Here is an 11,721-nt window from a genome sequence, read left to right on the forward strand (position 1 = left end):
GTGTTTTGTATTACATGGGTTAAAAGTTTTGGAATGGGCTGATTTTTTGTGATGATGATCTCTATGGTGAGGAGATCATCCTCACCAAAAATCAACTCATTCCAAAACTTCTAATCCATATAGGACAAAACACGTTTGTTAAAGTGTAGGGTAAAGCTTAGGGTGTTGAACATTTCCCATATATATATATATATGGTCAGGTTCAAGGGCCATATGAGAAAACTTTCGACGGTAAATAAAATTTTAAAATATGGGTTAAAATTTTGGATTGAGCTGATTTTTTGTGAGGATGATCTCTATGATAGGAAGATCATCTAAAAAAAAAAAAATCAGCCCAATCTGAAACTTCTAACCCCATTAAAAGTGATTTAGAATGTGGACCGTCGATTTTTTACCAATTTTTATCACTAATTTGTAAATCACTTTTGATGGATTTAGAAGTTTCTGATTAAGCTGATTTTTTGTGAGGATGATCTTCTCATCATAGTGACCATCCTTGCAAAAAATCAGCTCAATCCAAAACCTCTAACCCTTATTTTGAAAAACGGAAGTTTTCTCATATGTTTTCTCATATGACCCTTGAACCAGATCCATATATATATATATATATATATAGAGAGAGAGAGAGAGAGAGAGATATTCTATTGGCACTCGGACTTTTACTTATTCTAAGCCATTGGTTTCTTCTTTTTTATTTTAGTTGGGTGCCAATAGCAGGTCGCAAATAAAATTGAGGCACACATTTTTCTCAATGTCTTAACAAATTTTGTATGATTGTTACATGTAGATCCATTTTTACAACCAAGCACCGTAAATAATAAATTCCCAACAAATTTTGTAATAATAGTTGAATTGTGCTACACTGACATCTTAACACACTTTCTAAAGCACTATGTCTGAAAAAACCCATTGATTCTCCTTGAATATACAACACTCACATCTCGAGGAAAAGCATGTTTGGCTCGGTCCACGCTACCAAGTCAGCAAAGTCCTAGGGTCACTGTTGCAGGAATCCAGTTTAGCATTTCTCATAGTGGTTGAATCCTACCCAGCCCTAAAGATATAGGCCCTAACTTGGACAAGTCTTATACCTCATCGAACTTAAGTCGCCTAAGCTCTAACCTAATCCTAATGGGTTTGGGTCTGTTTTGTCCAAATAAAAATGACTGATAATGTTGAATTTAATTTTTTTAGAGGGCTCCTATTGCCACACCAAGCTCTTTCTATCTTTTTTTTTTTTTTTTTTTTTTTTTTTGTTGTTGTTAATTTTTTTTTTTTTTTAAGTTTAGAATTTTATATGAGCCTAGTCCTATTTGTAAACAACTGATGTAATTGTTTGAAAGAGTGCTATATAAGGTTTTGTAAAATTTGAGACAATAACTTGAGCCTAATCTTTGTAATGATTGAATATTGTGTTTTAACATATAGGGTGAATCTTCATTTGGTGTGTTGAATATGACAAACTTCCAAGTTCTAGTTATTGTTCATTTTAATTCCTAAAACATACGTTAATAATTTCATAATTTACAAAATCGTGAATTCGTCACTTTTAACTTTTACAAATTCATAGATATACCAATAAATTCACTTGAAATGCATGTTTTGGGAATTAAAATGAATAATATATGGAAATTTAAATTTGAACATAAGTTGCGCACATTTTATGAAAAATCCCTAACCTTTTAAATGTGGTGTGATCAATGATTTAAAAAATTGGGGTGTTAATAGCAGCTATCTTATTTAATTGAAGAGTTTGGATCGTATGCACTCAAGGTGGATGATTGAAATGCCACCCCCCCCCCCCCCAATACATGTCATGTGAGTCGTGATAATTTGATTTACCCATGTGGCATACTCAATCGATAACCCTGACGTGATATGTTAGAAATCGTAGAATTGTTGCTCTCGAAATACGGAATTGCACTTTTTATGGGAGAATGCAATTATGAATATCGAGGATCACGAACATTTCACGTCAAGGGTGTCTATTGAGTATGCCACGTGGGTAAGTCAAATTATCACGAGAAAATATATATATATATATATATATATATATATATATGGGAAATGTTCAGCAACAAACATTTTGGCAAAACATTTTTGAAAATAGGGTTACAGGTTTTGGAATGGGCTGATTTTTGGTGAGGATGATCTCTACAGGGAATAGATCATCATCACCAAAAATCAGCCATTCCAAAACTTCTAACCCATCAAAAATGGTTTACAAAAAATGAACGGTCCACAATTTTCAACCTGTTAACATGGGGCTAGAAGTTTTGGAATGGGCTGATTTTTGATGAGGATGATCTCCTCACCGTAGAGATCATCCTCACCAAAAATCAGCCCATTCCAAAACCTCTAACCCATGTTTTGAAAAATGTTTTGCCAAAATGTTTGTCAAAACATTTTTCAAAACATGGGTTAGAGGTTTTGGAATGGGCTGATTTTTGGTGAGGATGATCTCTACGGTGAGGAGATCATCCTCATCAAAAATCAGCCCATTCCAAAACTTCTAGCCCCATGTTAACAGGTTGAAAAATTGTGGACCGTCCATTTTTTGTAAACCATTTTTGATGGGTTAGAAGTTTTGGAATGGGCTGATTTTTGGTGATGATGATCTATTCCCTGTAGAGATCATCCTCACCAAAAATCAGCCCATTCCAAAACCTGTAACCCATATTTTCAAAAATGTTTTGCCAAAATGTTTGTCAAAATGTTTGTTGCTGAACATTTCCCATATATATATATATATATATATATATATATATATAGAATTGTGATAATCTAACTACCCCACATGGTATACTCAATTGACTCTCTTGATGTGACAAGTTCAAATTATGTGAAAATTAAAAAATTTGATAGAAAAAATTGATAGGCTAAAGCCTATGAATTTTAGAAATTAAATTTTGACGGTTTAGAATCTTCGAAATTCTTGATGTTCCTAGATTTGATGGCTTAGAACTTTCGAATTTCTCTCATCCTTCATTAATTTAATAATTTTGACTTATCGAAAAAATAATAATAATAATAAAAAATTCAAGGCCAATTCGACTCTTTGACCTATCGAATTTTATGAAATTTGATGACTCAAAACCTATAAATTTGAATTTTTTTCAGATTGTATTGAGAATAGTAGATTTGTACTTTATAGATACAAAATTGCACTTCCCCATAAAAAAGTATATGCCAAGTCATAAATTTATGACTATTGAACTTATCACGTCAGGAGAGTAAGTTGAGCATGCCACGTGAGATGATCAGATTATCACGACTCAAAAAAAAGAATCGGTGATCTCACGTGACAAACTCACTCGACTACTCTGTGCTCCTCAAGATACATTGCTGCACTTCCTCATAAAAAAAAGTGTATCCCGAGCCAATCATATTCCTCGAGGAGTGCAAATCTAGGATTCTCAAACTTATCATGTCAGATAGTCCATTGAATATGCCACGTAGGTAGTTACATCATCACCACACCTCAAAAAAATATCAGACTTATCCGTTTTTTCATGAATAATGATTTACTAACCGTAAAGTTTTCACTAGCTAAAAACTGGGCTGACGAGAAACCACAAAATTTTCCTCGAGATACACAATTGTGCATCGTCATAAAATATATGAGATTAAGTATCCGGGGGGAAAAAGATCTATGGTTACTTATCCGCACCACATCATCCGAGTATTAGCCGAGTGAAGACTTTCTAATTAGAAAATCAGCAGTCCATTTATTGAAGTCGAGAAACACAAAGAAGGGATGTACGGTACACAACAAGAACTGTCATGTGTCCACGTATAATATATTGGAGAACACATGGCATATTTTAATTGCATAATAGTCTCACCTATTAAACAACAAAATTGTGATGACAAGCACTTAATCAATCGAACCCCCAAATTTTAAATATCTCTGTTGCTTTCCCGCTTTTATAAAATAAACCCAACAGAAGCATTTATGAGTTTCACCAAACCAGACGAAGACGAACGTGAAACCTTCGCATGGTCCTCTCTCTCTTCTCTCCTCAGACTCCATTTTCTCTCATTTAATGCTCTCTCTCTTTAATGGCTCTCACCACAAAGTCGGCAACACATTAATTTCCACATGCGACAGCCATTAAGACGCGGTCCCAGTCTCCCAGTAATAACACCGTCGATTTCAGATCTTCTCTCCATTTCTATTGACACGTGGAAGCATATCTACCGTCTATTCAATCTCTCCGGCGATAGCAGCGCTTCGAGATCTCCACACCTGAGTCTGCTAGACGAAAACGCCATGGCTGCTGACGATCTCATGAAGATCGGACTAGTCATCGATTTGCTCCGTCGTGATGAACCTCCCCCGGAGAATCTGACGTTCGATTCAGATAACGGAAATAATCCACCTCTTCGACGGAAAAATGGAGATTTCGTACCTCTGTAGTAACGGAACGAGAAAACTCTATGTTTCGACAAAGAACTAAACGGTGACGGTCGTTTACTCCAGAAACTCCCTCTACGGTATCTCCACGGTGACGCCGTCGCTGCTTCCATTACTAACCTATCCGAAGCTAAATTCCTTTCGAATCCAAACGAGTAAGATCGCTTTAACAGAAAATCCCTACGATTCAATCTTTCATCGATTTCAGTTCTTCTTGGTGACGATTCTTCAACAGACGGTCCTATCTCAGCAGCCGTTGTGTAAGATTCCGTCTCCGTTACACTTCGCGCTTCAATTAGAATACTCTCCAAGACACCGTCATCAAGACTCGGACGAATTCTCGCAGCCATTAACGGAATAAACGGAGATTCTGGACGGAATATTCCAGCGCGGCAGAGAGGACAATTAGCGTGAGATCTAAGCCATTCATCTATGCAATCAACATGAAAAGCGTGAGCACAAACAGGAAGTGTACGGACGTAATCGTTATCTTCGAATTCGAGAAGACAAACAGCACAATCATAATGATGGATGGATCCAAAGAAACCTTTTTTGTTGCCTTCAGTGGTGTAGATCGAGAGAGGAATTGTTTTGATGACTTCTTCATCGAGTCCGTAAGAAGAGAAGAAGTGAAAGGCAGTTGTTGTGGTTACTGCGGATTCGAAAAAATTGTTAGATTGGAAAGATTGGAGATCGGATTCAGAAGGATCGTAAGATCTTCGTCTTCTAATGCGGTGGCGCCATCTTCTCCATTGGTGGCGAAATCGACGGAGATGATTGAGGATTGGAGGGATGATATGACGGGAGATTAGTCGGAAGTAGGTGACTATGAGGAAAGCGGTGAAGGCGATGACCACCATGGCGATCAAAGGAGGGCTAAAATCGACCGGAATTCTCGTCGGAGATTTTCGGGATGTTGACGGAGTAGACTCCGACGAATTTACAGGTCTCATCTTTGTCGTTCAACTTCGTTTGACTTTTCTTTTTTTGGTTTCGTTACTACTTGGTGCGAACTGGTTCTTCTGGTTTTTTTTTTTTTTTTTTTTTGCGGGGATTATGCTTTGAGAATAGAGTTTAGACAAGAGATAAGTTCAAATGATAGTGTACGTCTGGTGTTGGATGGTTTCTCTAACACGGCGACACAGTCATTGACTTCCACTTAGATTAAGTGAAAATAAAACATATTGTTTTTCTTAATAAGATACGTGGCACTCAAGGAATAAATTTGGACTCTTAGTCATTGGTGTTTAAAAAGCCAGAGGTCTGACTCTTACGGGATTCGACCGATTTTATAAATAAAATAATAATTCCCAAAATAAAGCAACGGTTTCTTGTGAATATTATTTCTTTATTTGAAAAAAAAAAAAAGCTTCTATTGGCACCTAAATTTTACTTACTACACACTAATTAAAAATAAAGAAAATAAATGAATAATTGAGACAAAGTAAAAATTGGGGTGCCATTGCCAATAGAAATTCTCTAATTTTTTATTTTTGTGACTAGATTTTTATTTTTTGGATTTAAGATTTTATATGAACTACATAAATCATAATTGTAAACAACTACTAAAATTGTGTAGACAAGTGTTATAAAATTTTGTAATGTTAAGATTATAATTTGAACTAAATCTTTGTAATGTTTGAAGATTGTGTTTTAATCTTTAATCGGAGTCTGATAAATAATTTAAGAAATTATGGTGTATTAAGAAAAGAAAAGGAGAGCTGCAATTGGCACTCCACTTAAAAAAAAAAAATGAATTCGTAATGGTTGAGATTAAGTAAAAGTTGGGGTGCCAATAGAATCTCTCTGATTTTTATTTGTTAGATTATGGTTTCATATGAGTCTAATCCTATTTGTAAACAATTACTGTATTGAAAATGTTTGAATACTGTTTTAATCTTTAATTTGGTTGTGATAAGTAATTTAATAAATTTGGGTGTACTAAGTAAAAGTTGAGGTCCAATGTTAGTTCTCATGGAAAAGTACAGCTAATGCGTTATTTGGAAATCCAACGAATTGCTAAAAAACACCTGTCCTGCTAATTTTGGTTTGTTGTCCTTAAAAGTCCCAAATGCTCGCCACGTGGCAAAGGCTTGCACAAAAGGCGTGATTATGAGAGTCTGAGACACAAATGGACTGGGTTGGGTAAGGAAACTAAGACTTAATAAGTATTAATGTGACAAACTTAGATGTTGGATTAAGAGCTAAAATTTTAAATTTTTTCCACAAAGCATTTTGGCCTTTGTCAGGTAAAATTAGTTGAGGTGGAACCACAATCCATTAAAACCTTAAAGTCAATGAAACAAGTTGCTAGCTTATACAGCTAGAAAAAATAAAGAAGGGGTCATTAAGACTCACAATAATATCTCGAGGAAATGCTACGTTGCTGACATTTTAGGGTATTTGTTTCGCGTATTATTAAGGAAGGGGGGACCTGAGGAGTTGACCATTCATATTTTTCACACCAAATATTGCCTTGTGCACACCGTTGGTCAGACTACGCATCAGGTGATTACCATTCTCTTTCATTGGGCGTATTTTTAGTTGGGTTGGGAATCCTTCGACTCATGAGAAAACACACGATTTCAATCGATTATATTAGGAATCCAATTGAGATTTATGCATATCTTGATAACACAAATCTCGGAAATATTTATTCTGAGGATAATCTCAACCATTGTTTAAATGGTTGGGGATCATGTGTTTTTTTCATGAGGCATTCTTCACAAGTCAACCGATCATCCTGACCCCTTCAATTTTATTTCAAAGGCATCATATTCGTTTTAAGTTCGAATTTTTGTGCGTGGACAATGGGCTCAGAAATGATTTGATCAGGAAAATTCAATTTCATGGCCAAAGTCATTTTTTATATTGGAAAAACAATGTTTCCCCATTTGATGAGAAAATGATTTTCCAACCTTCCAATACTATTCTCTCACGATTACACTCACCTCCAAAATAAATAAATAAATAAACTCTCTTTTTGATATTTTTCTTGATGCAATCAAACAAAGCAATTCATTTTCTCTTGAAAATGAATTCCCTAAATGATACTCTTATTAAAGTTTGTTCTTGAAATAAATCTTTGTGCTTTTTAAAACAAAAAGTATTTAGGGAATCCCTAATTGTTTCTCTGTTTTTTTCCCGAGGAAAGTAAATTTCCATGGTTTCCTCGGAATGGGGAAAGGTCGTTTACTTTCATAGCTTTAGAAAGTAAGAGAGCAAATCCGAACTAGTTTTTTCAAGCGTGGAATGAGATCAATATAAATGAGTTGGTTTCGTTAATTAAGGATGGAAATTTAGAAAGTGTGAACAAATTTAATTTTTATTTTACCATTATTAGACATACCCACAATTCGACATACAAGTAGTGCACAGTGACTTTACCACTGAAATTGATTCACACTTTGCTGATGTGGAGGTGTGCGTGGAACCAACAATGCTACTCAATCTTATCTCAATGTAAAAATAAAAAAAAAAAACATCTAAGTTCCATTCACATATCCACATCAGCAAAGTGTGAATCGATGTCAATTTAAAGTCACCCACATGCCCGTTGTTGACCTCGTTCTTCTCTAATGGGTAATGAAAAATGGCCTAAATTCCTAAAATTTTAAACTCCAGTAAAAAAAATGCTTGATTTTTCTTTCCTAACCCAGTTATCTTCAATCTCTTCAATATAATTTTTTTTTTTTTTTACCAGTTTACCTGTTGAAGAACTCTAGAACAATTTAGGATTTTTGGCAAACTAAACACCTTCATACCTCAAGAACAAGTTTATATTTTTGGAGAAGGGTTTAAATGACTTTTAAAAACAATACAATGTATATGAGTTGAATGGATCAAAAATAATTTGTCAACAGAGACATTAAGGAGAACAACCGAAGACTTTTGGCAAATCATCAAATGACATTGGTATACTAATTGCAAACCCATTCTTATTGTTATTTTTTTTTTTTTATTGATAATGGAAAGTAAAAAAAAAAAAAAAAAAGGGGGAGGTCAAGGTGACTAAAACCCAAAAAGAAGAAAGTGGGAAAACAAGGAGCTAAGGCTCACAAAGACTACAAACTATTTCCCACCAAACTAGGAAATCCTCAAAGAAAACCTCTTCGAATTTTTTGAAGATCTTACACCAAAAGAAAAAAAAAATCCAAAAACCAAAATGTAGATATCTCGACTTGGAAACCCCTTTCCTTCGAAGATTTTAGCATTTCTTTCCTTCCAAATACACCAAGAAACTGCAGAAGGAGTAAGACTCCAAATCAACTTTTTTGAAAGCTAGAAGTTCACCCCCAATTGAAGCCATTCTCAGAAAACCCCTCAAACCATGCTAGGCATACAACAATCCGCATCAAACAAAAACCAAAAATGAGCCCACACCTCCTTAGCTACTATGCAATGCACAAGAAAGTGGTTAGCCAACTCCTCTTCTGCCCCCACACATGTAACAGTAATTCGGGCTAAAAAAACCCCTTTTCCTCAACTGATCGATAGTAAGAATTCTTTCGCTAACTGCTGCCCATTCTTACTTGCAATTACCAAAAAGCTATCAAGAACACATAATGAGACAAAAAACACCTCGCTCACTAGGTAATGGCAAACTAATGGCACAGAAGAACATTCATGTAGGCATTTTATAATGCAGTACATCACACACTTTGGTAAAACAATAGAACAGAGCGTAATTTTATTTTCTTAAGATGCAAAATGCATATCAACCTCTTCCCAATGATGCAGTGGCTTCAGAAAGTCCTCATTAAGTAAATAAACAAAAATATAGGACCAAGAAAAAATGAAAATGCAAGAAGGAGAAATAACAAGCATAAGCTTCTTCGATACCAAACAAAGAGTAGCAGTCTAAATGTGTAAAATTAAAAGGAAAGAAAAGATACCCTTTGTCCTCTGTGTTTAGTTTAATTCTTCTACAAGTTGAAATAACGTTAAACGCGCCTGCTAAACAGAAAATGAACATTGAAAAATATTAAATTCTTTTGGTTGAAGTAATAGATAAGAGGAAAGGAAAAAAGCTTTAGATGAAACTATACCCAAGTGTTAGTTATCTTCAATCCCAAGTCCTTTGAGTTCAGGACTTCTTTCTATCTAAAAGAGTATACAATGCTGAAGTCCAAGAACTGTGATAAGGTTTTGCAACAAAAGGATGGAAAAGTCATCTAATACTCTTCTTACGGATGAGAAATTTCAAGCACTTCAATCTTCAACTTTCTTGCTCTTTCCTCATCTCCCTCTTCAGTGTAACCTTGAATGAAAGCACTGTAAATCTCCCGATTTGGTTCAAACCCTTTCCCAACCATCTCGACCTGAAGCTTCAACGCCTCTTCCATTTTCCCCTCTCGACATAACCCAATTATCAAAAGTTCATAACTCGTACCACTGGGGAAAAAATCTCTCCTTTTCATTACCTCTTTCAGAAACTCCAAACCTTCCGAAACTCTACCTTTATCACACAATTTTCCAATAACTACATTGACCGTTGAAACCTCTGGTCTGAAATCTTTTCTATACATATCCTTATACAAAATAATTGCAGAATCAACATCCCCAATTTTACAGTACCCTTTGATCAGATGCTCATAAGTAAGACAAGTAGTCTCGATCTCACTCAAACCCATCTCTCTAAACAGCTCTTCTGCCTTACCCATTTCTTTGTTCTCGCAGAATCCATTAATTATTGTATTATACACCATAACATCTGGTTTAATTTGCTTATTTTTCATTTCTTCCCATAACTTCATAGCTTCCACCATTCTCCCTTCATCACAATATGCCGCAATTAAAATACTGTAACTAAAAACATTAGGCTCACATTTGAATTTCCCCATTTCAATCCAAATATCATCAACTTTCTCCAAAATTCCATCTTGATAAAAACAAAGCATTAGGATATTAAATGTATGGACATTAGGAGAAGACCTAACCCTAACACTAATTTTATTTCCTAATTCATCATCAAATCCAAAAACCTCTCTATAAATTGCTAAACCAGTATTTGAACCTCTTAATTGAGAGACCAATCGAATCAACAAATTGCAAGTGCTCACCAATGGATAAATCCCGCTTGATAAAAGCATTCGAACAATAGCAAGTGTTCTATCGATCTTCTTCGCCTGCAAACAAGCCATAATTAGCAAATCAAAGACAAATGGAGCCGAATCGCAAGTTCTGTAGGTCTTCGTCAAGGTTTCAAAGATTTTAGGCGGTTTCGACGACAAATCAAGATCAGATTCTTCGATATTGTTGATTTCGGTGACTCGAATTGCGGTTTGAATTAGGGTTTGAGCTAGGGTTTTGAGGCGAGCCCTAGCGAGAATGTGAATGATGGTTGAGTAAGAGAAGAGGTCGTGTGTGCAGAGAGATTTCTTCTCGGACCAGAGGAAGAAACGAAGGGCAAGACGGGGATTGTTTCTGAGACGGAGGGTAATTTGGGAAACTTCCCTAGGAGAGAAACCTTTGGGGTTGAGGGTTTTGATGAAGTTCCATCGACTCCTGGAACGTTGTTCTCTAAGAATCGAAACAACGGATGAAATTGGGGTTTCGTTTTGAGGGTTTTGATCATACGGTGGTGATGAAGGAAGAGATTGGGAAGAAAAAGAGAGAAGATGAGAGCTTGGTTGACAAGAAGGAATTGAGAGGACGAAGAGTTTACTTCTTGAAATTGCCATTGAAGAAAAAGCTTTCTGCGAGTAGGAGTAAGAAATTAAAGGGAAGCGTTCGGAGGCCCCAAAGAGAGCCAAACATTGTGCCAAAAACCATAATTCCAAAACTTCTAAGCCTAGTCTACTGGTTGAAGAAATGTGAACAGTCCGACTTTTGTAAATCAGTTTTGATGGGTTTAGAAGTTTTGGAATAGGCTGATTTTTTATGAGGTGATTGTCTCATCATAGATATCATTCTCACAAAAAATCGGCTCATTCTAAAATCTCTAACCTATATATTAAAAAATATTTGACACAATGCTTGACTCTCTTTAAGACCTCCGAATGCCACCCAAAATAAAATATTTAGCAATCTAATTTGCCTTTATTAGATTATAACAAGTGAGTTTATAGGTTAAATATATTTATCGGGATGTGTATTATTAAGATACATATAAATTACTTACCATTGGATGTTTTGTTTACCAGGTTGGGATTGTGTTTTATGTATCCTTGAGATATGATTGCTAGGATTTCATGTTTTAATAGTTGGGATTATATGTTTATATATGAGTCCCTTTTTATTAGTACACACATCTCGAATGCACTATTAATGGCTCAAATCATGTGGGTTGTCGTGTTGATTTA

The 11,721-nt window shown here is 35.4% G+C and overlaps 2 protein-coding genes across 7 annotated transcripts; both read right to left on the reverse strand.

The window, feature by feature from the left end:
- Window positions 1–3,877: 3,877 nt before the first annotated feature.
- LOC147403530 (RING/U-box superfamily protein) lies at window positions 3,878–5,580 on the reverse strand. Its single transcript, XM_086439133.1, has one exon. It carries the CDS (start codon window positions 5,368–5,370, stop codon window positions 4,198–4,200), a length of 1,173 nt encoding a protein of 390 aa, XP_086295259.1. The 5' UTR covers window positions 5,371–5,580; the 3' UTR covers window positions 3,878–4,197.
- A 2,870-nt stretch (window positions 5,581–8,450) lies between these two features.
- Window positions 8,451–11,263, reverse strand: LOC147403531 (Tetratricopeptide repeat (TPR)-like superfamily protein). 6 transcript variants are annotated; one of them, XM_086439130.1, is made up of 3 exons: window positions 9,466–11,263; window positions 9,313–9,370; window positions 8,451–8,944 (listed from the first exon to the last, which is right to left on the reverse strand). In XM_086439130.1, exon 1 carries the CDS (start codon window positions 11,098–11,100, stop codon window positions 9,604–9,606), a length of 1,497 nt encoding a protein of 498 aa, XP_086295256.1. In that variant the 5' UTR covers window positions 11,101–11,263; the 3' UTR covers window positions 8,451–8,944; window positions 9,313–9,370; window positions 9,466–9,603. The 6 variants fall into 6 exon arrangements, with proteins under 6 accessions (XP_086295256.1, XP_086295255.1, XP_086295258.1 ...); XM_086439129.1 differs by having other exon boundaries at window positions 8,451–8,966; XM_086439132.1 differs by having other exon boundaries at window positions 9,313–9,373.
- Between the last annotated feature and the right edge of the window lie 458 nt (window positions 11,264–11,721).

The sequence above is a fragment of the Akebia trifoliata genome, chromosome 4, assembly GCF_017979445.1.
Source record: "Akebia trifoliata isolate Shusen 1 chromosome 4, ASM1797944v1, whole genome shotgun sequence".
Classification (NCBI taxonomy): domain Eukaryota; kingdom Viridiplantae; phylum Streptophyta; class Magnoliopsida; order Ranunculales; family Lardizabalaceae; genus Akebia; species Akebia trifoliata.